Source organism: Penicillium concentricum, assembly GCF_028827145.1.
Source record: "Penicillium concentricum strain IBT 3081 chromosome Unknown utg000006l_segment0_segment0, whole genome shotgun sequence".
In the NCBI taxonomy this organism is placed as follows: domain Eukaryota; kingdom Fungi; phylum Ascomycota; class Eurotiomycetes; order Eurotiales; family Aspergillaceae; genus Penicillium; species Penicillium concentricum.
This window is the reverse complement of record NW_026622759.1, coordinates 1,046,573-1,073,849: the sequence shown is the minus strand read 5'-3', so window position 1 is coordinate 1,073,849 and position 27,277 is coordinate 1,046,573. Positions and strand designations below refer to the sequence as shown.

The following is a 27,277-nucleotide window of genomic DNA, read 5'->3' as shown; positions in this document are numbered from 1 at the left end:
GGTTCAGGAAAGAGTCTGATCAGTTTGATACGAAAGTTTGGCCACGTTTTTTTTAACACAAAACATAAACTTGTCCCAATTTCTCCCCCCGCTAGTGTTCCAGAAGCCTTGCCCCTGCAGCGAACATAAGGTACTAGCGATCCGAGCCCAGTGAGCCAATGTGCGCTTTGGCCTTGACACGGAGAACACGGAGCCCGTGGTGTCTGGATTTTGCACCTTCTGAGTGGTTCTGAAAATTGGGGAAATTTCCTTTTTCTATGCAACGCCGTTTCCAACCGGCACAGACCCTTCTTTAGTATGTACTTTTGTAGGCTAGATGGTTCGGGTTGCCCGTCGAGTGGGCTGGTACGGAGTAAACCAACCAAGCTAAAATTTGGAGCATTTTCATTCGACATCTCGAGGCAACTTGTGCCTCCTTACCCACTTGGGGATATGGCTAAAGGTGGGCTAAAGAGGCTAATGTGGAGTACAATATACGTTGTATACAGGGATTCAAGACTCTGGACCGTGAGGTATTATGGAGATCGCACTCCCTCTCCCAGGTGTCCATATTTTCCATGATTCCACTCTTCACTCGAACTTGTCCTGGATAGCCTAGCTATTGATGCACCAAAAGGTTGAATGGGTTTGATTCTCATTCTTCTGTCCTGATCTATTCAATTTTAAGTTCAATCAGTCATAGTAGTGTGGCTGTTGTTTCTTTCTCCCTCGTTGCATCTTGCATTCAATTATCTATTGCTTCTTCACCTCGAGCTGTTCTTTGTCTGTCATTACCGGCAGCTTATGGGATAGGTTCAGTGTTTACCACCTTCGGCTTCTCATTTTTTTGGCACTCGCCTTGGCCTTATATATCACTTTTGAGTGCGCAGTCTCAATCGGATTCTGGACAGTGACAAAATAACGCCATCTTCCATCCTTCAATTCCCCCGTCTTGCAACCAGACAATGATAGCAGGCAACTCGCAGTGAAAACAACTGACAAGAGATTCCACCATGTCTTCACTCATTCTCATGGGCTTGATGCCCAGAAACAACGAGCATTCATTAGCAGCTCGATTGACCAGCTCCGTGGAGCTTGATATTGACCCCCTTCCACAATCGCATCGACGAGGTCTAATAGCAATCTCGATTATGGCCCTCCTATCTCTCATTGCAACATCAATACTCCTCGGTTTCATCACATATCGCCTTTTTTTCTGGCGCGGCAGCTATACACGATACATCGGTTACAACCAGTACATTATTCTTATTTATAACCTTGTTCTGGCGGATTTCCAACAGTCACTTGCATTCATTCTTTGTCTGCGATGGATCTTGACAGACAAAATCGAGTCCGGGACCACCTCATGCTTTCTACAAGGGTTGTGGCTGCAAATTGGAGACCCCGGCAGTGGTCTTTTCGTGCTTGCAATCGCCTTTCACACATTCCTTTTAGTCGTCTGGGGACGCAAAATGTCCTACAGGTTCTTTGTCTGTTTCGTCGTCGGCGTCTGGATCTTCGTGGCCTTGATCGTAGTCATCCCAATAGGAATGCACGGTCCCGACATCTTCGTGCCTTCCGGAGCCTGGTGCTGGATCAGCGAGGAATACGAAACCACCCGTCTATGGACTCACTACATTTGGATTTTCCTCGCCGAGTTCGGCACAGTCATTCTCTACGCCATCATGTACTTCCAGCTTCGCCGACAGATCGCCGCTTCTGCCATCCTCGGAAATAACCAACTGGCGAGTCTCCAGCGCCTTCGCCGCGTCGTTGGCTACATGACCATCTACCCAATCGTCTACATCGTCCTATCGCTACCCCTCGCTGCGGGCCGTATGGCCACAGCCCACGGCACTGAGCCCAGCATCATCTTCTTCTGCTGTGCCGGTGCCTTCATTACCAGCTCCGGGCTGGTCGATGTCGTTCTATACACACTCACCCGCCGCAACCTCATCATCGACTCAGAACCCAGCCAAGACCGCTCCTACAACAAATTCAATAGTAGCAAGGGCAAGCGAGGCGAGAACAATCTGACGACCATCACCGCCGATCCCACACGCAAACACGGTGGCACTTTCACTGATGATATCGACCGCGACGGATCAATGGATAATATCGTTGTGCCAACCGCACATGGCCACGGGCATGATCATGAAATGGCAGCGCTCGGAAAGGTCTATCAAGAAACTACCATCGAGATCACCCACGAGCCTGCTTATCCTGACGAGGTGTCCAGTGGGCATTCTAGCAAAGAGGAATTCTCCTCGAACAGGCCGCCTCGTACAGGATGGCGGAGATGAATTTTCTCATGAATCTTTGCACTTCTACTTCTTTATTCCTGAGTCATCTGAATGTTTACCATTTATATTTTCCCGTGGTATGATGCCCTCGAGACACATTTTCTGTCGCTATAATATGTGTTCTTTCCCTCACGATTTTGTCACTGTTTCATGTCTCCTCTTTCTCCCCTTCTTTGACCTCTTTTCTCTCTCTACTATCACCCTTAATCTTCTTCTATGGCGGAACCTTCTATGTATATATTTTGAAAACGAACGGGCCCGTCTCATATGAATCATGTAGATTAGCACATGCTACTTAATGTTCTCGAATGTGAAGACCCATGACTTGGTTTTGATTGAAACAATTTCCTCGTAACTTGCCACTTTGAGTGTTCAACGTTTCTATCTTGGGCAACTCCAGTGAGAACGATCAATCACTTTAGCGGTGATGACATCCCCCAATCCGAACGGAGGGGCCCATGATCCGGGGACCCAGTCCAAGATCTCCCTGTCAAGATGCTAATGAGCCTCAGCAGCGAAAGAATGTCGTCATTCACCAAGCTTTTTATAGAAATATACACGTTCAAACCCATCCTCCACTCTTCGTTCCGTCTCCGTAAATCCCAATTTCGGATAGTACCCAAGATTCTCGAACATCTTCACATTGGTGAATAATGTTACACTGGGCAGGCCCAGTTTTTGACCTTCACTTTCTGCATATTTGATCATATACGATCCATAGCCCCGAGATTGCACATTCGGATCGACTACCACATTGTTGATTTTCAGCGAATTTGTCTGCTTGTCCTCGCAGAAGGTAATTGAGCCCACGTTCCGCTCATTGTCTCTTAAGATGAGAACTTCGCGCGTGCGGATCACCTCGTCCCAGTCTTGTGTCATAGGAGCTGGTGGTTTGCCAATGCGCTCGATATATTTTGAATAGGCGGCATCGACCATGGCTTTAAGGGTGGGTATGTCTTCGACTGTAGCTTTCTGAAGTGTGCGCTTAGTGTCCGATGGGGACGTTGGGTTCGGAAGTGTTGCCATAATGAGAGGAGAATAGAGAGAAAGTAATTAGAGACTTGCAAGCGGGCAATTGGATATTATGACATGTGTATGGGAGTTTTTAAAGAAGAATATTGTCGCTCGCCTTGTGAGTCAGAACTACCCCACATCCAAGCGATAGCAATATAGACATTCCTTTCTTCGGCCGAGACAATATAAATTTCAAATTAAATCCAATTTGACAGAGAGAAGCTCAGATAACATTCGATTTAACATGTATACTTCGAAGAACCAAAATGCCAAGCCACAATCGACAATCACGCAGGAAGCGCAAGCTTTCCAGACGACCAACATCCCTGAGTCCATACATACTCCGTCATTGGAGAGATCTCATAACCAGCCTGGAGATACAGCATCACCTCCGGGCACGAGGCACTTATCCAACTAATACATGCAATCTGCGTTCCGTGGATACAATCCGCGTGGAAATTTCGGTCCCGAGAACACCTCGAACCGGAAGAGATCACATACCTGCTCGCACACCTTATAGCTGTGAGCATAGTGGGCACAACTCTCTGACGTAGCAGTATCGGAGACACATCAAATCTCGATGGGATCACAAAGTCCATTGGGCTGGGAACCCCAATCACGCTTGGCCACGCGAAGGCACCAGAGACACCAAGTGGTATTGCGGACCAAGGGCATCAGCATGGGTTAATGCTTGCTGGGAGAATGTGCGCCCGGGCATACTCTTTACAAGAGTTGTTTGTGCGGCATTGGGGAGCGGCTATTTGAGGGCCGCGTTTCTTGTCTGCAATTTCTGCCGGGAGTGAGAACCGAGAGAATAATTTGAGAGTGCAGCTGATAATCCGACTAGCTGCTTCTCTGTATTCCAAAATATCCTGTGAACGGAGACGTGATAAATGGAGCCCAGACCCAAAGATACGAATATCGACATGAAGTATCGGTACACGGGCAATGATGCGGGGAATACAGAGCCAGGTTGGGTAGAAACTACCATTGGGGGCCACCGTAATATCCAGCTTGTAGGATATCTCCATGGGCTTCAGGACACCTTCTGTCTCAATAAGTATTTGCCAGCATATCAGAAGCAACGGAAGCAATGTTGTAATTGGATTTGGTCCCGGTTTCTCCAATAGAACACCGTTCGGCGAAGAACACAGAGGATCCAACCAACGAAATCCGTGTTCTTCACTCGGGTGGTTGGGCGTGTCCCGCTCAGTCGGGAGAGCCTCTTCGAGGATTTTCTCGCGAATCTCTAACGGGGGGTTAGAAGTGTTGGCATGGTCCCAATGACGCGTCACGCGACTTGTATGGTCGTGGATCGAAGGACTGATGTGAGAGGGAGAATAGTGACTAGTGGAGAGCCTCGTCAGTAGGTATACTCGAAAGGCACCCGCATAGAAGCAAACCTTGTTCTGAATAAAGCACTACCTTGGTAGATGATGTGACATGGAGGGCATTGGTATGAAGGGAAGAAGGTGAGCGGCCCTGGAGGTTAACTTGTTGTGATGAATGCCTAAGAAGTCAAAGCAGTTCCCAGGCTGGATATGTCAGGTTCAGCGATAGTGCATCTCATCGAAATGGGAAATCGCTTGCCCCCGTAGTGTTGGAAGGATTTTGCTATCATCTCATTGTTATTTCCAACTCCTTGCCGAAGGTTCCGCTCAAGTTCACGCGTATCTTTGGTTTTGGTCACCTATTTCTCACTTCTTGGTCGCCTTTCCCAATTCCTCGTTTCTGCGAGAAATCCCCAACTGTCACTATGTAGCATAGTGCTCTCTTGTGCAAAAATGGGTAACTGGTAGGTGAATTCAAGTGGCCATTGGGAATGCAATGTATGTAACTGTATAATTTGAGATGGTCACATCAATTGATATATATTGATTTTTGATAGGGAGGCAATATTTAGATATAAACGGGCACTTTTTGATACTGAGATAATTATAGAGGAACGGAAGTACGTAAAGAAGAAAAGGACGGGAAGGAGCCCTCCTTTTGTCACTCACAATCCTTTGTATGTTGATGTGTGCTTGCCTGAGGCCTGTCTTCCCTCCTCCCTACCACATATCCTTCTTCCTGCCATAAGAGAGGATGATGCTTTAACTACACACAGCTCACAATATCATTAATGATAGGGTGAAGGGGAAGGACAGGCTTGTCGAACAATATCAATACTTCTCCGAAATGCCCAACTTGGAAAGAGAATAGGGTCCTAAAGCCCAGGCCCTCCGTCTTTCTACAACAAACCTATCCCCGGCAATCTATATAACACGATCAAAATGGACTTTTATGTCTCCTGCGATAACATTAAAAGGGAACAGAGCCGTGCTGACCCTCACAGACGGTTTTTTCAAACAAGTTGGATTCGTGCTACGAAGGACCACATGTCAAGGCACGGACTGAGCAAGATTGGTGATATTGTTTTGATGGATAGCGGAATAGGGCTTTCCAAGCGCAATCATCTATGACAGGGACCTAAGTTCGTCCAATGCCTTTGGAGATCGATCTTCATAAAGCAAGACTTCGCAAAGTGCCCAGACGTGGAACAGAGCTTCGTCCACAGAGAGTAATGAGTGGGAAACCAACCACCGGCCCTGTCTCGGTCTCCCTCCTGTTCCACCACTGTCCTCGATCCGGATCCGTGTGCCGAACCAAGGGGCGATACATGCTTTATCTTAACGCAATATTGGACCGGAACCCAGGTCTCCCCGACAGTGCGGCAGTCTGGGACTACTCTGTCTGGGACTGCGCTTCGATGACAAATGTCACCCGATTGGCCAACCTTCCAGGAATGTGGACAATATCTCAGATTGGACCGTGGTTGCAAATCATACCCGCACGGTCGTAATCATTCGGCGATATAGTTATCCAAACTTCATATCATGGTGATGACATAATTGCGCCTATTGGCCGCAATATGATCGGGCTGATGGGGTAGATGGCGTAGAGTCCATGCCGTCTTCACAGTAATATTAAAATCAGGATGAGTGGAGCTTTTAAGAAAATGAAGGCCTTGGTGAGTCCTAGATGTCCTGTCTGGAATAGGACACTACTTGAGGACAATTAACAGACTGGGTCACTAATAGGGATTCAATTTCTATGCACGGACGATTGTACTTGGTAGAATTCAAATGTTCTCATGTTGTTATGGCCCAATTCTAGCGCGTTATCAATCTGTGGACCCAGGGACGCTAATGCACCTTGATGACAATAGCCCCACTATACGGGGTACATTTTCTAAGAGAATTGCCTTGAAATGTTGGCTTTGTGAATTGGTTCTCAATGACTGCTTGACTACTGGAAGGTAACATTAACAATGCGAACTTGAGAGTGACGTCACCAATGTCCCATCCCTTGTGGTCCGGAAAATTATATATATTCCAAGTTCAAGGACAATTTTAAGCTACTTCAAACCAGAAATTTCATCTCTCTCTGTCCTCTGTCTACTACTTACACTCATCATGGCTGATCTTTGGACTCCTGCTCCGGAACCGACCACCGAGTTGGGGCGGTACCGCGTTCTCTCTTCTACAGCTGGGATTCGTGTCTCGCCTCTTCAGCTCGGAGCCATGTCCATTGGAAATGCATGGGCAGGGTCAATGGGTTCGATGAGTAAGGAGGAGTCTTTCAAACTTCTCGACGCCTTCCATGAAGCCGGCGGAAATTTCATTGATACGGCAAACAATTACCAGGACGAACAATCCGAGACCTGGATTGGGCAATGGATGGCCGAACGCAAGAACCGTGACCAATTGGTGATTGCTACCAAGTTCACCACAGACTTTCGGTCCTATAAGCTGGGCAAGGGAAAAGCCCCCAACCATTGCGGTAACCACAAGCGATGCCTCCACATGAGTGTTCGGGATTCATTGAAGAAGCTGCAAACCGACTGGATTGATATCCTGTACCTCCACTGGTGGGATCACACCACTTCAATTGAAGAAATTATGGATAGTCTTCATATCTTAGTGGAACAGGGCAAGGTGCTCTACCTGGGCATTTCAGATACCCCGGCGTGGGTTGTGGCAGCGGCAAACTCGTATGCTCGAGCCCACGGAAAGACACCCTTCAGTATCTACCAGGGTCGATGGAATGTCATGCTCCGTGATTTTGAACGCGAGATCATCCCAATGGCCCGCCATTTTGGAATGGCACTTGCCCCTTGGGATGTGATGGGCGGCGGAAAATTCAAAACGAAGGAGGAAATTGAAAAACGCAAAGCTCAGGGCGAGGGTCTCCGTAGCATATTGAGTGCGGAACAAAGCGAAGAAGAAGCCGCAATGAGTGCAGCACTTGAAAAAGTGGCCAAGGAACATGGGATCAAATCGCTCACTGCGGTTGCCCTAGCATATGTGATGGCGAAAGCACCAAATGTGTTCCCTCTTGTCGGCGGCCGCAAAGTTGAACATCTCAAGGACAACATCCAGGCTCTCAATCTACGGTTGACAGCAAAGCAGATTGAATACCTTGAGAGCCAAAAGGACTTTGATGTTGGCTTCCCAGGCAACTTTATCGGCCCGGATCCCAAAGTGACTGGAAAAGCGTCCTTCCTCTTGGCTGCCAATGCCCCATATTCGTTTGTGCGGGCACCCACGTCTATTACCAGCCCAGAATAGAATTTGTAATGTGGCCAGCAGACCAGTCGGTTGACATTACGGATTAAAGGAAACACGTGAAAAATAACATACGAAGTGTTCTTGGTGGATTGTCCTCTTAGTGTAATTTAAACCGCAGCCTAGAAAGGAAAGGTACCAAGATTCATGCTGCAGAGATTTTCAGAGGCTGAGAGAGATTTATCATTTTATGCATGTAGCAAGGGGCCCATGTGAGGGTGTGAGGGCCTAGCTGACTAACATGTACGGATCCATCCGAGAAACTAGGAATATACAAATTAGGCACCCGTGGGACTTCCCGAGGTATTAATTGCCCATATCCCATCCCATGCTTGAGTTTCGAAGGCCCGGTCGGCTGGAACAGGTCTAGTCTCATTCGACATGTATGCACACCATGCTTGTATAAATTCTGAAATAATAATGCCCATATTTATGCCCATAATTGTGATCTGCCATGCAAAATATATGTAAGGCATTAAAGAAGCCAAGGGGCCGTTAAGTTGCAAGTGGAGAGCGGGGGTTGCGGCTGAAATGACCCGTGAGTTACGGTGAGGCTCAACAAAACCACTTTCCCTCATTCTCCTAAACTGAAGTTTCCTTGATATCTCGCATGAAGATATCAACCATGGGTATCAACCACATCTCTCTAAACCGGACTTTCATCCTGGAATTACCCGATGAGCTTTTGGATGCGATTATTTGTGCAGCAGGACCAATTGTCCATAACGACTGGCATGGATCCGACAGTTTCAAAGTCTATGAGATGGGAATTGTACTCTCTCTTGTGTGCAAACGTTTTTATCGCATTACTGTGCCATACCTGTACGCAGATCTAGTGATCAACAGCAGCGACAACGCTTGGGGAGAACGGAAGGGAGTTTTCAAGAAACTCCATCGCAGCTTCAGAGAGAATCCATCGCTTTGGCCACTTTGCCGCGGCCTCATAGTGAGCTATGACAAAAAAAACATCGGTAATCTCTATGTTGCAACAGATTGTATCACCTGGCTCACTGCTGCCAAAACATTAACCTTTTGGGGTTTGGAGGGCAGAAAGGCTTGGGATCTGCTCCGACTGGCTATCGAACAGAAGTCAAGTTGTAATTCTTTGTCACTGCGCTCCACCTACATGTATAACCTCGAGCTACGTTTTGTGATAAACATACTGGGTGATTTCAAGTCTGGATTTCTCCCCAATCTCCAAACACTAAATCTACACGGCATTTCATTATACGGAGATGAGATATGCCAGGAAGCGCTCAGGGTATGTATATGCACTTCGGGTACCCTAATTCAATGCTCTGCAAAACTTCTGCCGATGCACTAACATGATATTTCCCAGGAAAAAGCAGGAATGGCCCCATTCACGAGACTTGAGCTGCGTAATTTTCTCCTAACTCCAAAAACCCTCGAAGGACTCGTCCGCTGGTCTAGACGTTTAGAAGAATTTGAGCTGAGATTTACATGTGGAGATGACTTCTCTACCCCGGGGTTATATAAGGGTTGGACCCTGGCAACATTGCAAAAAATTCTTTCTATTCACCGAAGAACGCTTCGATCGATCACATTATACGCGATCACATTGTACACCATTGGCAGGCCAGACATCGATGGCTTGGACTTGCGCCAGTTCGAAAGCCTAGAGAAGCTTAGCCTCTCGTCGCAAATTTCAGGTCATCAAGACTACAAAGAGGAGGAAACTCTAGAGCCCCCCGATGGTCTTCTTGCCCCGGGCCTCCGTGTCTTCCACTGGGATTTGACCCTCGTGGACCAGCAATGTTCTGAGAGCCTTGCTGGCTTCAGTCAACGAGAAGAGAATTGGCTACGACAACTGGCACGCAAGGCAATTAAACGAGGATGTCCACTCCGAAGGATTGAAATCAAATTCACCCCTGTAGAGTGGGGCTGCAATAGTGAGGTGTATCCGTGGGACCGAATGGATGCTATTGGGGCTGAGCTACGTCCGCACGGCATTGAAGTGTCCTATAACCCACCTTCCGTTAGTAAGGAACAGTTTTTGAAGATAGCTGGGTCTGAGGGGTTTGAGGGTCAAGAGAATCCAGAGATGGTTGAAGATGTGGAACGCATTGGAGATATCATGCGCGACAGAGTTATCGTGCCGACGCCCTGAGAGAACAAGAGAATAATATGAGCTGTCCTTCCGAGTTCAATTTGAGCATGCATCGATTTCGCAGTTGGGGAACTACGTGCACCAGAAGACTTACTCAGACCTATGATGGCGTTTGAACCCGCAGAACGATCTACAGCCGACCAACTTCTGAGGTCTGAGTATATGGTGAAGTGGGGCTTACCCGTGTGGGAGAGCCAGAAGAGGCGCAAAAGCGCTCAGCCTACAGATGAGAAGCAGTAGGCTGTCTGTACCCGAGGAGAGCCGAGGAAGGGTCGAGCGATATGCATTATCCTATTCCAATAACTAAGATGATAGTGTAGTCATAGCCTGGCATCGGCAGTGGTAGTGGCATTGCAGGATGTAATGACGTAGAATTAAAATAAACTACCTAGCAGATAATCTTAAACCACACGTTCACCCTGCCATCGGTATATAAGACCCATCATGACACCATCAAACAGGATTCTTGGTCTCTTGGACCTCCACATGTGCTGTGACCGCTTTCTTCTCGCCATCTTCATCGAACTGTTTGTAAACAGCTGCAGCGACCTCATTGGCCTTGTCTTTGTCCTCAAACACTGCTTAAATTAGCCCTGTCCCTTAAAGTATAGCAGGAAGACCACTTACAGAATGATAGCTCCTCAAGGGTGCGGCCCACAGTTTCAGGGAAGATGAAGTAAATAAATATCACTTCAAATACTAGCCAACAGCAGTAGACCAGGAGCCACTTCCAGGCGATGCGCGCCAGGCCAACGGGGTTCACGTAGGTGGCAAAGAAACTTGCGCCGCGGCCATAGAACTGGAACCAGGAGAGACCGCGTGAACGACCCACGTAAGGGAATAGCTCAATCAGATACGCTTATTGATGTCAGTATATACACACGCTATGAAATGGGAGGGACACGCACTGTAGGTTAGGGCGTTATAGCCGAGGTTGTAGGCGGGCGAGTAGGCAAAAATGAAGAAGATGGTCAGAATGGCTGCGGATTGAGCCCCTGTGTTCATGAAACGCTCCATAGAGATGGTCCATCCGATGTACACACATAGCAGGCAGCATGCGCATGTTAGGTACATCGACCGACGCTTGAAGCGCGGGGCCGTCAAGGCCAGCGCAGTGCCATTGACGAGACCCCAGCACGCGATGCCGATGTTGATCTTGGACTTGACCACGCTGTCGGTGACTCCGACCATGTTCAGAAGGTCGCTGAGATAGTACCTATTACGTGGGTCAGCAAAGGCGAAAGGCATATAGAGCAGATGCTGCAGGCGGATCCTTACGAGGTGAGCGTGTTGCCGGACCACTGCGTGAACAGGCCGAGGAAAGCGGAGATAAACAGTCGACGACGCATACCGGCCGTGCGGAACATGTCCCACCATGATTGCTTTGACTCTTCCAGCTCCATCTTGATGGTCTGTTCAATCTGCGCCATTTCGGCCTTGACAATGACAGAGCTGCGGTCGCCCTCCGCATGGTACTTGGTGAGGATATCGAACGCTTCATCGTAGCGGTCTTTGCTGATCAGATATCGGGGACTTTCGGGAAGGAACCTGGCCATGTGTTAGTGGGGGCAGTCGGGATAGCGGCGGGGAGCATCCTACATCACCGTCGAGATCTGGATCATGGCCGGCGCAATCTGAAGCAGAGATGGAATTCGCCATGCCCAGTTGGACGCAATAGTGACCGTCCCTAGCCCGACTGATGCCGCGATGACCTGGCCGATGAAGTAGGAGGAGTTGAACAGTGAGGTGAGGATCGGTCGTTCCTTGGGGTGGCCCAACTCTCCCAGCAAAGATGACCCTGCGACGATGCAGAATGGGATTCCGAATCCTAACAGGATACGCGCTACAATGTACATGGCCACTGGGAAGCATTAGAGATGTCACGGAAAGGATAAGGAAAGAAGTGAATACCTCCATTGGAGAAGCCCTGGATGAGGGCCCCAACCAAGCTCACGCATGAACCGAACATGATCGTCCATCGCCTTCCGACTCGCTGGTTGACGTATGGGACAAAGGGCAGGGATAGAATAGCTCCGAGGGAATATGCAGCACCCAGAAAACCCTTGAGGTTCGCTTCGATCGCGTACTGCTCGCGCCCATCCAAGATCTCTCCAGTTGGATGACCAAAATCTATATCGCAACGTTAGTCCTCTGGAGAGCTCATCCTGGACCAGGAATACATGCACTTGTTCCAAGTATACACAATCTGGACCGTGTTGATAATCTGCGAGTCGAATCCCGAGGTGATCTCGATACCCATACACGCCGGAAACAATATGAAATAGAGTCGTCTTAGATTCGGCTTCTTGTACCAAGGTGTACGGTCATTGGTTAGAAGGTTAGCCAGCACAGGCTCGGCAACATTCTCCTCGCGCTGTTTTCCAACCACGACCATGTTGAAAGGCTGATATGATCGGATGCTGAAGATAGTGTTGATCTGTGGATCCCTGAAGACTGGGTGGGACCGAATAATGGTTATATATCCTATCCATTCTATGCTCGGCAGATTGGCCCATTCCCAGACAGCCAAGGTCCGGCTGACCCATGAGGTTATGCACAGACGGGCTGGGAGGCGTTATTCTATCGTATTGAAGACAATCCGGGGACGATCCCCGATGGAGGAATTAGAGTTTCATCACCCCACGGGGTAGGTGGAGGCGGTGGGCGGCAGAGAGCAAGGCCAGGGTCCTGGCTTGCAAGCTTATGGTTGCATGACAACAATCCCATAAGAGCCTTGGCACTTCATCTTAGCCTAAAGCAGGCTGCAGGGACTTCGCGGAGTCTCCCCGAGAGCCTCGGGCCAAGAGTAAGATGGTCACCGTTAGTTCCCTAGTGTGGGATATGCGTTCCAGATACTCGAAGAGAAGCGGAGCTGTAGCTGCTCTCCTGTAAGGAGTACTCTGGCTGAGACAAACAGCATTTTATCAAGAACTTGCTGATTCAGCAAACACACTATCCACGGGTCCGGGTAAGGTAAACTAGGCCGTGAGACGCCCTCAATAGGGATATCCAGTATACTTCTTTAATCAAGTTCAATTGGTCCCCGTAGTATCAGCATGTACAAAAACTCTGCGATCTGTCACAAACAGATGCACATCATATGTTTTGTTCTACAATTCCAAATTCGAATGCATCAGCCACTCCAGCAGCACACTTAACTCCTTGATCCCGCCACCTTCCTCACCCCAGATCTTCAACCGCTCAATCACCACCCGCACACAGTCGGCCCAGTCAGGAGGAATGTTCATATATTCAGCCGAGGGGCGCTGCGCTAGCTTTGCGCGAAATCCCGCAATCAGGCAAAGCGCATGGTTGAAGCGAACTCGACAGGCTCCCCATGACCCCGGATGCCGGAAGAATGGCACTTCAGTCTGGATGCGATAGACTGCCAAAAGTAGCGCCTCGCTTGCTTTGCCCCCATACAGCGCGGCCATCCCTGGGTCGAGTGGCACATGAATGCACAGGTATAAATACGCGCGACAGAGCAGTTCGCGCACCTCGACGTATCGCTCACGGCTTAGCTTCATGAGCTCACCCTCCTTCGGCCCGGGGGCGGATTCGAGAGGCATGTTGAACCGGAGTGTATGTGGGAGACAGTCTACCCACTGCTGGAGTTGACCTTCCAGCTGAGTCAGAGTTTCTGCCAGAACCTTGATTGTGGGCAGATCAATATCCGGGGAGAGCACGCGGACCGCATTGCGGGCCCGGTTGAGAAGCCTGCGCAAGAAGATCTCGGCCAGATAATAGTAGGAAGATGCTGCTTGGAGGTCTGTGGATGAGGGACTGGAAAACATCCACCCAGGGGTGTCGTTTGATGGTTGTCTCGTAGGGAAGCTCGGGAGAGAATAAGGAAAGTCGGAGAGGCTGAGGTCACAGGGCGGGAGATCCGTCAGTTCATATCGAACTTCACTATTGTATGTCAGCCAGTTGTGTGCGGATTTGAGATCTGTGGTGTATGCTATACCATTCAGATTTTAAGCATGTCCAGTAGAGTCGCTGCTCCAGACCTGGGGGAAGGGGAGTTAGACATATCCGAAAAGGACAGATTAAATCACCCACTCTCTTCCTGTGCACTTCTAACCGTCTTTCCCTCGCGGTGCTTCAAACGATACGTCTGCCACAGCATGGATGCTGTCCGGAACATTTTCCAGCCCGCAATCGGCTCGATATTGTACTGATACCAAATGCTACGCGGGAGTTAGACATTCGTATCCCGAAGCAGGTGAATGGAAGGAGCCCACCCGAATATACAGAGACACTGCACTCCTAATAAACTATCGTCGAGATACGCAGTGGAGATGCGCTTACGCGCCATGGAGAGGAAGGTCAATGATTCCTTCATTCGGTGCTCCGGAACCGACATTGTCGCGTAAGTGACTGGTGGACTGAATGATGGTTCATTGTCCGAGACCTCGCGTGTTTCGTCGTCGGGATAATTCCCCCAGATGGCGGCAAGCGCAAAGATAAGTAGCACCAAGCACGATGAGGCGGACCAATCAATGCCATTTTCCAGCACTTGAGCGATGTAAAAATCCAGCTGGTCCGGGTCAACGATCGGGTTCTTGGTCCAGATCTTGGTCATGAAAATCTCGCGCAGTTGGAGGAGTCTTTGCGGATCTAAGCTTGGTAGAGCTGTAACCGCCCATTAGTATCCGATTCTGGGATATGATGCGTCGAGAATACCATACCCGTCTGAAAGCGATCTGGCTTCTCAGAATACGCTGCCATTGGAAAAGTCGACACAGGTTTCTCTTGTGGAAAGATCGGCCAGCTGAGAATCATGTCCGACCCGGTAATAGGCGTCTTGAGCGCATCATTGCGGGATATTGACTCGGGATCTACTTCGTCCACTGGGGATGGCGACGCCTGTTGCGAAAAAAGAGGATGCGCTCGGTTCAGAGACAGACTCTCTGACAAAAGCCGCTCTTGACGTTCTACTGCCTCTAGGATTTTTGCGCCCCATGTATCTAGACTTTAGATAGAATTGGTGGTCATTATATGCCTCAGCTAATGGAAAAAGCTCTATGGGAACCGACACTGAGAGGGCATCCGTCTCCGGATACTCGCAAGCTACACCCCGCTGAATACATTTGGCACACACGGGCCGTGCCGAATCGCATCGAGTCTTGCTGAGACGACAGGCATCGCACGCGGTGAGCACCCGGGTATTCTTGCGAGGTCGCGCAGTCGACGAACGGTCCATTCTTCCTGGGGCTTCCTGCAGTCGGACACTCGGAGAAAGATATGTTGGTCAAAGGCCAAGAGAAAAACAACGAAGTCGGTGATTGGTAATGCGCTAGGCGAATGGCTGAATCATCCAATCAAGCGAAGACGGCCTCATTTAGCCGGGAAATTTCCTCAAACAACGCGGGATGAATCCTCAGAGTCCCCGCCAATACGTGGTGCGATCCACTTGGAATTTCCCCTGGGCCACCACCTCCTGGCTGGAGGTTCCAATCAACACTTCATACGTCCCTTGCTCGCTCTTCCACATGTCCTCGATCTCGTCCCAGAAGCTGGTCGCATATCGGTCCAGCTGGATGTTAACCGTTTTTTCTTCTCCAGGTTGTAGGAATACTTTTTCGAACCCCTGCAGTTCCTTGTTTGAGCGCGGGGTTGGGGATGCTGGGGCAGAGATGTACAGTTGGAGGATCTGGGCGCCCGCTAGTTTGCCCGTGTTTTTGATTTGTACGGTGGCGACCGTAGGACGGTCCATGTTGAAGATCTCCGGGGCGACGGTAACACTCGGTGAGACCTTAAAGGTCGTGTATGACAGGCCATGACTACAATATGGTTAGATGAGACTAGGAGACCAAGGAACCAACTCACCCAAATGGAAACAGGACTTCTCGTTCGGTCTTCTCATAAAATCGATAACCCGCATAGATGTCCTCGCCGTATAGCACCCGGCCACCCACACTGGCGTAGTTCAGGTAGGCCGGGTTGTGTTTCACATCCACCGGCCAGGACAAGGGCAGCTTTGCGCATGGATTTACCTCACCGAAGAGGACATCGGCAATTCCATGACCCGTCTCGTTACCTCCGTACCAAGCCTGGACGATACACTGGGCCTGGTCGGCCCACGGCATGGTAACTGGTGTACCAGACTGATTGACGATGACGGTCTTGTCTGCGGCGACCTTCAACACCTTCGAGATCAACTGGTCAACTCCTGGTGGCAGATCCATATGTGTGCGATCGAACCCTTCAGATTCCCAGTCCTTGTTGAGCCCGGTGCAAAGAATAGTGTAGTCGGCCTCTGCGGCAGCTTTCACTGCATTCACAATCATTTCATCCTGGTTCATCCGTAGACAGGCCCCCAGATTTGCGGCGCCGCCACCGAAATTCACCATTCCCACTGTTTTCATTGTGGTAGTGTTCGCAGACCCGAACTCAATCCGAATTTTGTATGTAGTGCCAGCGAATAATTCCATCGATCCCCGCTCCTCCACAGAGCCTTTGCCAAAGAATGCCGTCCCGCGCGTCTGGCTCGTGGTGTTATCGATCACGAGCTCGTCGTCAATGTAAAGATTCGCGGTACCAAAGACACTCAGGCCAAAGTCCCAAAGCCCGGAGGTATCGGGCGTGAAGTCTCCAATTAGTGTGGCCCAGAAGAGTCCTCGGTTGAGGCCGGGAGTGGAGTAGTCCATGAACTGGAAGGCAGTCGTTGATACAGGCTCAGTGCTGATTAAATATCGTTCCTTTCCCATCGGCTCGTTGTAGAAGTGAATGATGGCGTTGCTCAGGAGGCGGTCTATCACGGGGAGCATCTTATGGGCGTATGCGCCCGCTTCATAGAGCACTTCCGTGTTGGGAAGCGCTTCCATGCAGGCGTCGTATAACGACACAGAGTAATATGGCTCCAACGACGCACTACCACCACCCGATATTGCGGGAGTTTTCATGTGAGATCCGATGAGGGCGATCTTTTTGACCTCCCTTGGAAGAGGCAAGATGCCTTCGTTCTTAAGGAGGACGATGCTGTTCGCACAGATCTCGCGATTCAACGCTCTATCCTCTGGAAAATCCCGTCCTCGCTCCACTTCTGACACTTGGACCTGACTCGCTTGCTTCACGAATTCCAACACCTTTCGCGCTCGTGCATCGACAGTCGATTGCTTGATCAGGCGAGCCTGCAGGGCGGACTCGATAAACTTTCCGCGATATCTGGACACACCCGGCATTTCCAGGTCAAGGCCCGCATTCATGGAGTCGATGGTTGTGTAGGTCCCATACCAGTCGCTCATAACCAGCGGATTCCACTTCCATTCCTCGCGGATCATATTAAGCATGCGCGCATCTTCTACCACATGCTTACCATTGATCTTATTATACGAGGTCATGATCGCGCCGGGGTTCGCATCTCTCGCCACAATCTGGAAGGGTCGGAGGTAAATCTCGCGCAAGGCTCGCTCGGTGACGAGGACATCTACCGCCCGGCGTTCATGTTCCTGGTCATTGCCCACAAAATGCTTCACCGTGGAAACGATCCCTTTGCTTTCGCATCCGAGGATGATTGATTTGGCCAGAATACCCGAGAGATGCGGATCTTCCGCAAACGATTCGAACCCGCGGCCACCGAGGGGAGCGCGCTGCATGTTGATTGTCGGACCCAGCCAGCAATGCGCTCCTTTTGCAATGCACTCATCACCCAACAGCTTCCCCGCTTGATATATCAGATCTCGGTCCCAGGTAGCGCCCAGAGCTGTGCCGCAGGGCAAGCATGCGGCGGGGATGCCGGCAAAGAATTTCGTGCCCCGGATACCATTGGGGCCGTCGGTTGCGCGAATCGAGGGGACGTTGAATTCGGGGATAGGATGTGTGTGCCAGAAATCAATTCCTGCTTTTGTTAGCGGATGACATCCCAAAAGATCACGGTCTTTCTCTTACCGGATAAAAGAGCGATCTTGTCCTGCTCGCTAATGTTCGATAGAACATGCTCTACATCAAATGTGTCTGCCATAATGACCACTCAGGGAAAGCAAGAATTTCAAAAAAAGATATCTATGCCTGTAACCTCTACGCAGAGCGAACAGAAGCACACCGTGCGGCGGCTCCATATAAGTACCTCCACGATCCACCGCTTCGATCTGTTTACGTCGGACTCATGTTTCGATGGAACCTCTGGACGCTATTCCCCCGAGTCCCGATATCCCTACACACCCAGCGATGCGCGGCGGAGACTCCCCGGCTTGGTGGGGTCTGGCGAGGGTCCCCGCATCTCTTCTATAGCCCTATCCGAGCACCCTATCGGGGTGTTTTCAAGTTGATCACATATGCGCCTATCGGTGAAATTATTCTTTTTATCTCAGGTAAACACACTCAAAGGGAAGACGGACGGCCCTTCCACCGAAATCCTCATTCCCGGATTGGAAAGTGCCAAGAGCCACTATCCAAGAAAAGGATTAGAGTACTGTGCCAATAGTGTCTGACTTGGCACTAACTCCCTAGTGTGTCCCCCATAAATATGGGTATATTTTTGAGAGTCGTATAATACTCACGAACAGTCTAACACCCTACTGCTTAATATCTGACTTGATAGCTATGTCGTTTAAAGCGTTTGTTATATCACGTGATGATCGACAAACCGATGATCGGCTTCAGCCTGACCCCGCGATCCTTCGTTTGATTTTTATCTGCTCATTGTTTGATCTTCTTCCTTCAAAACGCTTCAAGTGAATTCACCTGTCGCCATCATTATGGGTATCCTGGGTCACCAAAATCTCGCCCCTGTCGTCGAGCCTATCGCCATATTCGAACAATTTGTCTCGACGGAGCCGCAGACAATAATCTTGAAAGAAAAGGTACTCTCCGTCTCTGGTGATAGCTTTGAAATCAAATTGGCCAATGGTGCGCCATTTCTGAAAGTGAAAGGAGCCTGGGTGTCGATCTCTGGTCGCAAGAAGGTTGAGGACGCCCAAGGCAACCACCTGTTTGATATTGTCAAGGAGCTGCTACACATCCATTCGACGTATGCAATCGAAGACACCCATCACAAGAAGATTTGTGAGGTGAAGAGTAGTCTCAAATGTAAGTACCGTCCTTCAATGATTCAAGACTATTCGGCGAATCCGTATATTATCAACATTACTAACCCCACTAGTGGTCGGCTCTAAAGCTACAGCTAGCTTCACTGATCGGTACGGCAAGGCAGTGGCTCTCAAAATGAAAGGAGGCTGGTTCGATCATACTGCCGATATTGTCGACGACAAGAGCGGCCAAACCGTGGCTCGCATTGACCGGAAACTGCTGAGCGGCCGCGATCTTATCTTTGGTCAGCAGACCTACGCTGTTGTTGTAGCACCTGGTGTGGATGCAGCACTGATCGCAGCCTTGTGTATTTGCTTTGATGAGAAGAATAATGATGAAGCTAGTGCATAGTCGATGAACTTTTATCCACCTTGGGTCCCTCATCGAATCAGGACCCTGGAGTCAGATAAATCCCTCGTTTCTTCTCATTTCCTTTCTACAAGCCCTCTCCATTTTATAGTAAATTGCACCGTCCCTTTCATCACAGAGATTCACCATTGAGTAGCATTCTCTACAGGTTCTGTATCATTCCCGTCGATCATTGATCATCACGCAACGAAGGCTTTCCGACCTTATTGCTGCACAAGTGGTGATTATTACCGATTATATCACATACCAAGTTTGAAACGTGTAGTAATCCAGGCCACTTCCAAGTCACTAAACTGGACGGACTTGTACAGTTATACTCACTGAGGCATGCTAGCCCAAATCGCCCAGATGAGCCCACAGAGTCTGTCTAAGACTGCGTGTACGTGCAGTTTAATAAATCAGGTAGGCTGTAATCTTGAACCATTGCGTCAACTTGCAGCATCGTATCGAAGAAATCATCTCTATGGTTCCCACCATTTTGGATCATGATCACTGAGTAGTCGTGGTCGTGATTACAAAGTTTAGTTCTCGGGGCAGTCGTTGGTTGATCATACACTGTCTCAATGACAAAAATGACTTCAAGGGCTAAGATGTGCTAATCGAGTTCGTGCAAACAGAGAAACAAATACGAATTGTGTCAAACGCCAGATGCAAACGTGTATCTAGACCAACTCCAACTCTGACAGTCGATAGCGTTCCGATATTAGGTAGAACTTCATCTGCCCAACCATGTACTCTCGCGCCAGACGTTTTAACTGCGCATCATCCTTCAAGATATGGTCAACCGCCGCTTGTCGTTGGTGGATCTGACGCGCTAGAGATTGCAAAACATCAATCACTGGAATCCCTTTCACACAGGCTTCTTGATATACAAAGTTATCTCGCTCGATGTCACCCGCTCTTTCAATATCAACCACTGACTCTTTGTAAAAAGAGAACAGATCATTCAGCTCGTCAGTGACATTGAGCAGCTCGGGAACAGCATGCAACAATTTCTTCGTTCGTGACATACTAAACTCTTGCTTGGTCAAGAGAAAGTACACGTAGGCCTCCGAGCTGCCCGTCATATTGCGGAAGTATTTGGGAAACAAGGGCGATGCACTCGCAACAATCAATGCGGTACCTGGAGACTGGTCATATTCGACTTCGAAGATTGACCACGCGTTGAGGATGCCAGTAAACAGCTTGTTGGCACAGAGTGTGGGAAAGCATTGATCGAACTCAACAAAGAGCCATTTCATCAATTCGAAAAGTTCAGGCTGTTTCTCGCCAGTCATCATGCGCTGTCGGAACCGTGCGAGATCATCAATCATCAAATGACCGGAGTCCTCAACGACCAAGAAACAGGCCGTATAAAGTCCAATCAGAAACAGCTCCTTCTCTCCATGTGCTGGATAAAAGTAAAGAGCAACCAACGCCCCGACCTTTGTGGCGGCTTTAGCTAAACGCTTATCTGGTGTCACGGGCTCGATCCTCGCAAATATGGCGGTCTCAAGACAGTCGCTAGGCTTTTGCTCATGTTTTGATTTCACACCGGCAGATTGCAAGAATTCATTCATTAAAGCCTCGTACTGGTTCTTCGTCACTCCATGGTTTGGTTCTTGGCTCTTCTCTGTCACAGTCTGCCGGGATGGGTGGGAAGGCCCGATCCATTGAGCAACGTTCGTCTTGGATATGAGAAGACCGATTACGTCGTAAATCTGCTCAAAAAGCAATCGACCCGCAGATAAAGATGACATTATGTCGGGTCAATTGTGATGGATGAGGGGATATCGACAGAAAAGAGTGGGACAGGGTGGCTTAAAGATTGAATGATAATTCAAGAAGTGAAGGAAGTAATCTAAATGGATTGTGTGCTTCCCGAGGGTTACGATCATGCCCGAGCCTATATATCTTTTCCCTACGTCACCTTGGAGCTCCGTATATCTTATAAAATCTAGATGGCTTATCAAGTGTATTCATGGTATTTCAATATGCATGGCAAATATTCCCGAGTTCCTAGCGCACCACTGCATGGACGATTAAGTTTCGGACCTGCCAGATTAACTTCCAAAAAGCAAAATAAACCTATCTAGCTGAACCTTCAGCTGAACCTCTACACGCTATTTGCAAGACCCACTTAGACTCGCGGCTCCTACTTTCCTAAAGGATGAAAGTAAAACATGCCTGTACTGGTAGTATACTCAAAATCGGTCATCACGATAATCATTCAGCTCGTGTTGACAGGACGGCTATACTTACTGCGTCGATCATTAATGTCGATCTCCGGATACTTTACCTATTGTGTTGGATCTGATATCTCTCATTACTATCTATACAGAAGAGATACCAGCGCGTTACGAGTTGGCCATACGACGTTCTTGGCAGCTAGTGTCATTATATATACGTACTAAAGTTTCAAACCTCAACTTCCCACGCAATATCTTCAATATACAATCACCATGATTACACTTCCGGTTGCCGTGGCGTGTTTGGGGATATTCCTGGTTTTCCAGGTTATTCTAATTGAACGAAGGCTCGCCGCCGTTCCAGGACCCTTTCTTGCCAAGTTTACCGACTATTGGAAAGTATACCATTTGCTAAAAGGTGACTATGGCGAGACTCTCTACTGGTGGCATCAGCGCCATGGTCCAATGATCCGTACGGGGCCTCGTCATATTAGTGTTGGGGACCCTAATGAAGTCCCAAGGGTTTACCAAATCAAGCCTTTGTTGCATAAGGTAAATCTTTCCTTCTGTGTTCAAAAGTGTGATGATAATAGCAAAGGAAATTAACATATCGTTTCTAAGGGAAATATGTACAAGGGTATTATTGGTTGGTTCAAAGGAAAGAACGTTGCTGGGCTTGAGGGGATGGTTGATGAAGTTGAACATGCCAATGTCAAGAGAGTGATTGCGCCAGCGTTTTCTTGGAGGTCAGTTCTGAACTACGAATCCCATATCGACCACAGCGCGGGGGAATTGGTCCAAACACTCGAAAATCGGGATGTTGTTGATATGAATGAATGGCTCTCATACTGGGCCATTGATAGTATGAACAATATTGCCTTTTCCTCCGACCTTGGATTCATGAAACACGCCACGGATGTCGGTGGGACTTTGAACACGGTTCGTGCTGTGACCTCAATTTGGATGTATGTATTTGCATTTCCCACGGTTTTCATGTGGTTTGCATGGGCAGCAAGTTTCTTTGTCGGACCTAGTGGGAAATTGGTCAGCATGTGTTTGGAGCGTGTCAATTCTCGAATGGAAAGCAAGGAGAAGCAGAATAAAGCTACGATAAAAGAGGAGGATCTTCTGGATGTTTACATCAAAGCACGCCAGGAGCATCCAAATCTCATTTCCCACGAGAGGGTTATCGGAATGACTTTCACGACGCTTCTTGCAGGAGCGGACACTACGGCGTTCAATTTGGCATGGACGGTGTACTACTTGCTCAAACATCCAGCCACCCTGCGCCGGCTCCAGGAAGAACTCGATAATGCTATGCTAGCAAACACACTGTCTTATCCACCAACCCTGAAGGACCTATCGAAGCTTCCATACCTTGAGGCTGTCATCAAGGAGGGCCTACGATATGCACTCCTACTTCAGCTGAACATGGATCGGGTCGTCCCAAAGGGGGGCATGAAGATATGTGGTCACCATATTCCAGCAGGAACCACCGTCGGATGTCATTCGAGAGTAATCCACCTTAACAAGGATGTTTATGGCGAAGATGCCAAAAACTTCCGGCCTGAGCGATGGCTAGAAGCAAGTGAAGAACAACGAAAGCTCATGGAGCGATGTGGGATTTGGTTTGGAAGTGGAAAGCACACTTGCATAGGTCAGCATTTTGCTCGGGCAAAGACGATGAAGGTCCTTTCCATGATCCTCATGAAGTTGGAGGTAGGTTGCAAGATCTTATTCAATTTGCTCCCGTTTTTAATACTGATTGTTGGCCGTGCAGATCTCGGACGCTGATGAAGCCGCGGAAATGATTTCTGGAGCTGTCAGCTCAACCCGTGGCCCAACGCATTCTTATTACATGAAGGTCAAGAAAAGGGGGTCGTCGTTTGCGGCCAAAGCGTAGATTAATAGGATTTTCAGAGAGTCAATGATGCTGAGACGATCTTTCCAGTTCTCTGCTTTCCAGTTTAGTCGCGATAGTTGAAATATAAACACTGGTATTGGTGCTGTTTCCTCTTACAGCCAATTGTCAAATCGCTGAGCGGAAACTTCAACATAGCAACTATAATCGCACATGAACAATACTCCGAAACTAGTATTGCCACAGAGGATGAAGGAGCAAATACGTTGCCAATTGGGTACTCCGTATACATGGGCAACTAAGCATACAATTACTGATACATCTATACTAGAGCGTGGGTACATGGTACATGTGGTATATCATTGAAACTAGCCTCCTTGGGATACAGCTGTGAAAACAAACTTTAAGCCTCAAGGACTCGTATCTGTCACCTGAGCGGAGATATGCTTTTCTCCTGCATATTCATCCTAATATTCAACCCAGCTACGCCTGCTTGAACATGCATATGCGTATAGACATCTTGTTTAGGGATCGGCGCGTTCCACTCGGTGTTCTCAATCACACCAATGAATCTAATTCCAGCTCCACATGAACACGGCACAGGACGAGACAATGTCACTGCGAAGACAACGTGAAGAGAAATATTGGATTTAGAAGGCGCCGTGCGCCAATCGGATTTATTCGGCGGTACATAGTCCGGACGGAGTATACGAGGTCGAATTATCGAGAAATTCTAATCCACCTTTGGTTGTTGGATACCCTATCTTTCGAGAGGTTGTCATATTCTTTTGATAGTCGTCTTTATTTTGAGGTATTTTTTATTTTGAAGTATGCAACCTGGTGCACAAAAGGAGATCTGCGCAAAAAAAAGATAAAGAGAGTGCAACGAAGAAATATATATTCAGTGGTCCATTTGTTCTCATAGTGCATGCTGAAAATAAACAGAGCCCAGGACGCGTTCACATTCGAACCCCGGTGTTAACATATAGTAGATGAAGCTATACTGCGTGTATATTAGGATGAATTTTCTGCAAAGATATCGAGGCTATGGCAGTAGTACCAAAAGTGAACTGCAAAGCGTTCTAATCTCTTCACAGCTGAAATTTCCACCCCTATCTATATATTGATATCCGCCCAATTGTTCGATTGTGATAAAAATACAACATAAGACAACACCATTATGACATATCCCGTCGGCTAATATAGAAAAGAAATTGATGTGATTTGCATACAAGGAAAGTGCTAAGCGGTGTCAAACTCTAGGGTTAGATCGGCAGCGCTAATATTGCTGCTGGGAGTTTCTTGGCGAGCCGAAATGCCAAGGTAGGGTTAGCGTTGAAATCAACCGAATTCCGTGTTAATACTTGAGAATACAATCAAATCCTCAATATCCAGCATAGCTCGATAAAATTTACCATCATGCAAGCATAGAGAATGAAATAAAGTAGGTGATTTACAAGCCCGAAGTATATTCCCAGAGGTTTCACTTGACGATTATGTATGTTGAGCAACCATTTCTACGTCTGGTCTCTCTATATTTGCGCGAATTCTGATTTTTCCGCCACACCAAGGGAACTAAATACGGAATCATGCGTGATATTATTTCATGGAGCCAGAAGGGGCCAGTGTAATTACTAATTATTATAGAACGTGAAAGTTGGGATCGGTGCGAAGCTTTCCACCATACTTGAAGAACAAAAGCGCCGTGGGAGAAATGATTAACGCCAAAAGCCCAAGAAGGGTGTTCCCCAATCCATATCCCAGGTGACTGTATAGTGAGGGACCAGTTAGTGGCAACAGACCCCCAAAGATAGAGCGCACGACGGTGCTGACCGCGATGGCATGTGCAACGTGAACACCGAAAGAATCAGTCAAGTAAGGCTGAATTGCCAAAAAGACACCAGAAATTCCAATGGTAACGAAAGAGACTCCAGCAAGAGGCATAATCCAGTGAATGTCAATCTGGATAGACCACCCATACCACATCATTCCGACCGCGATCAGGATATTCCCAGGGAAAAGGGAGAACAAACGGTCTTCGGGATCACTCATTCCCCTGGTGCATTGCCTTCGCTCGAGGTACCAATCGGAAAGGGAACCAAATGTGATCATTCCTACTAGGTATCCTAGTGCTGGACTGATATAGACAAGACCGATTTGGCCAGAGTTGAACCCATAATGGTCCCCAAATAAGGTAGGGAAGGTTGTCACAATGAAGTAGAAATACACGTATGCAATGGTTATGTGCAGTGCTGAAATGATGACGATTGGAGATCTAGTCGCAAGCTTGGCGGGACAGACGAAGGCTGTCCAGAACGGACTCAATTCCTTGGACAGTGATGGTTGTGCTCGAGTAGCATTCTTCCGCTGTAAGATTACCGGCACGAATGTCTCCTTAAGACAGAAGATTCCTGCAGCGGCTTGTGCCCCAGACTGATAAGTTGGAATTAGCCTCGTAGTAAACCTGTTTATCATGCGATTTCTCACCACAATGACCATAGACCAGAATGCCCATCGCCATCCAGCATTGAGTGTCAGATATCCGCCGATAATTGGGCCTATAATAAATTAGATCACAGTTCTGCAAAGCGCCCGCTGAGGACAAGGAGATTATCATTAATCTTACCGATGACAGACCCCTAAGAAGAGCTGGTTAGTAAAATGATGCCTTCATTCTCGAATACCTAGGAACTGTAATCATACCAGTAATGGCCCAAGAGCCCAAATAGCCATAATCCTTCCACGCTTTCCTACCGGAATCAGATCCGCGATATAGCCGCCCTCTAGCACAGTCGGTATACACCCCGCCATGCCCGTCATAAAACGCGCGATGATGAGCATGATCATGTTCGTACTCAGCGCGCACATGAGCGTGGCGAAGAGAAACATGAAGTTCGAGATGTGCATGAGCGGATTTCTCCCGTATAGTTCACACGCAGGCGATACAATCAGAGGGCCGAGAGCGAACCCGATGACATGCACGGATATTAGAAGGGCCGCTACGGATGGGCTGGAAGATTGGAAATCGCCGACGATTCGAGGTACAGCTGGTGTGATCATCGTGGCTCCTAGTGAGCTGTTTCCCGACCATGTTAGCTCAAACATATATATGCGCCGAGAAACGCTCTCGCGCGCCTGGAGTGTGGGATCTTAACTCGTTCAAGCCAGCAAAGGATACCAATCCCAATATCGCCGCTTTACGGGCTTTCGACCAATTGTTAGGATTTCTGGGGTCTTGCTCCCCATCCCAGGGGTTTGGTGGGCTTAGGAGGGCCCGAGTTTCCGACGGCCGTGTTTCGCCAACATCCTTACCTTTGAAGGTCATTGTGACTTTAACAAACTATGTGCTATGCTGCCAGCACAAAATAGAGATGTGCTCGTGATATAAGATCAGAATGAGATTACCTAGCAGGACAGAGCACAATACGGACAAGATACGTACCATTTCACCTAGCTGAATGAACCCACTCTGTATCCACTGTTTATTGACCCACCAAATCGGAAGAAACCATGGGACCGAGCTACTCTGATCGGAACATGCATGATTCTAATCGGCGGGTCCACATGTTTGATTGGGACAAGGTTTAGAGTTTCAGTACGAACCTTGGAAGTACCAAGATACATACCATGCACTGCCGATCTCCACTTCAGCTGACACTTGCTGCACATTTACTTTTGTCGCTTGCAGACTGTCAGGGGAAAGGCTTCAATAGTGTCGAAATTTGAAATCAATCACCACTGTCCGGAGTACTCCGTAGATGATCATACTTTCGTCATGGCGTAGCTGAGCAAATCGTCCGTGGGCATCTGTCGACTGT

General features: G+C 48.5%; 11 protein-coding genes across 11 annotated transcripts; 5 read left to right on the top strand and 6 right to left on the bottom strand.

Annotated features, from left to right (window-relative positions):
* Positions 1-992: 992 nt before the first annotated feature.
* Positions 993-2,282, top strand: gprC (the record flags this gene model as incomplete). Its single annotated transcript, XM_056728311.1, has 1 exon — positions 993-2,282. One exon carries the CDS (start codon positions 993-995, stop codon positions 2,280-2,282), a length of 1,290 nt encoding a protein of 429 aa, XP_056574126.1.
* Positions 2,283-2,810: 528 nt separating this feature from the next.
* On the bottom strand, positions 2,811-3,308 carry N7517_010587 (GNAT family N-acetyltransferase; the record flags this gene model as incomplete). The annotated part of the gene is made up of 1 exon (XM_056728310.1): positions 2,811-3,308. One exon carries the CDS (start codon positions 3,306-3,308, stop codon positions 2,811-2,813), a length of 498 nt encoding a protein of 165 aa, XP_056574125.1.
* Positions 3,309-6,751: 3,443 nt separating this feature from the next.
* Positions 6,752-7,906, top strand: N7517_010586 (putative aryl-alcohol dehydrogenase Aad14; the record flags this gene model as incomplete). The annotated part of the gene is made up of 1 exon (XM_056728309.1): positions 6,752-7,906. One exon carries the CDS (start codon positions 6,752-6,754, stop codon positions 7,904-7,906), a length of 1,155 nt encoding a protein of 384 aa, XP_056574124.1.
* Positions 7,907-8,528: 622 nt separating this feature from the next.
* On the top strand, positions 8,529-10,031 carry N7517_010585 (uncharacterized protein; the record flags this gene model as incomplete). Its single annotated transcript, XM_056728308.1, has 2 exons — positions 8,529-9,164; positions 9,243-10,031. 2 exons carry the CDS (start codon positions 8,529-8,531, stop codon positions 10,029-10,031), a joined length of 1,425 nt encoding a protein of 474 aa, XP_056574123.1.
* Positions 10,032-10,484: 453 nt separating this feature from the next.
* Positions 10,485-12,426, bottom strand: N7517_010584 (uncharacterized protein; the record flags this gene model as incomplete). Its single annotated transcript, XM_056728307.1, has 7 exons — positions 10,485-10,609; positions 10,659-10,889; positions 10,940-11,247; positions 11,310-11,579; positions 11,631-11,892; positions 11,943-12,161; positions 12,216-12,426. 7 exons carry the CDS (start codon positions 12,424-12,426, stop codon positions 10,485-10,487), a joined length of 1,626 nt encoding a protein of 541 aa, XP_056574122.1.
* Positions 12,427-13,141: 715 nt separating this feature from the next.
* On the bottom strand, positions 13,142-14,759 carry N7517_010583 (fungal specific transcription factor domain-containing protein; the record flags this gene model as incomplete). Its single annotated transcript, XM_056728306.1, has 5 exons — positions 13,142-13,940; positions 13,996-14,038; positions 14,091-14,218; positions 14,273-14,663; positions 14,720-14,759. 5 exons carry the CDS (start codon positions 14,757-14,759, stop codon positions 13,142-13,144), a joined length of 1,401 nt encoding a protein of 466 aa, XP_056574121.1.
* A 652-nt stretch (positions 14,760-15,411) lies between these two features.
* N7517_010582 (beta-glucosidase) lies at positions 15,412-17,994 on the bottom strand (the record flags this gene model as incomplete). The annotated part of the gene is made up of 3 exons (XM_056728305.1): positions 15,412-15,814; positions 15,861-17,871; positions 17,922-17,994. 3 exons carry the CDS (start codon positions 17,992-17,994, stop codon positions 15,412-15,414), a joined length of 2,487 nt encoding a protein of 828 aa, XP_056574120.1.
* Positions 17,995-18,730: 736 nt separating this feature from the next.
* On the top strand, positions 18,731-19,412 carry N7517_010581 (LURP-one-related/scramblase family protein; the record flags this gene model as incomplete). The annotated part of the gene is made up of 2 exons (XM_056728304.1): positions 18,731-19,061; positions 19,135-19,412. 2 exons carry the CDS (start codon positions 18,731-18,733, stop codon positions 19,410-19,412), a joined length of 609 nt encoding a protein of 202 aa, XP_056574119.1.
* A 680-nt stretch (positions 19,413-20,092) lies between these two features.
* N7517_010580 (uncharacterized protein) lies at positions 20,093-21,169 on the bottom strand (the record flags this gene model as incomplete). Its single annotated transcript, XM_056728303.1, has 1 exon — positions 20,093-21,169. One exon carries the CDS (start codon positions 21,167-21,169, stop codon positions 20,093-20,095), a length of 1,077 nt encoding a protein of 358 aa, XP_056574118.1.
* A 1,056-nt stretch (positions 21,170-22,225) lies between these two features.
* N7517_010579 (Cytochrome P450) lies at positions 22,226-23,501 on the top strand (the record flags this gene model as incomplete). The annotated part of the gene is made up of 2 exons (XM_056728302.1): positions 22,226-23,317; positions 23,379-23,501. 2 exons carry the CDS (start codon positions 22,226-22,228, stop codon positions 23,499-23,501), a joined length of 1,215 nt encoding a protein of 404 aa, XP_056574117.1.
* Positions 23,502-25,100: 1,599 nt separating this feature from the next.
* Positions 25,101-26,519, bottom strand: N7517_010578 (major facilitator superfamily domain-containing protein; the record flags this gene model as incomplete). Its single annotated transcript, XM_056728301.1, has 4 exons — positions 25,101-25,892; positions 25,947-26,017; positions 26,086-26,098; positions 26,163-26,519. The coding sequence occupies 4 exons, from the start codon at positions 26,517-26,519 to the stop codon at positions 25,101-25,103; spliced, it is 1,233 nt and encodes a 410-aa protein (XP_056574116.1).
* Positions 26,520-27,277: the final 758 nt, after the last annotated feature.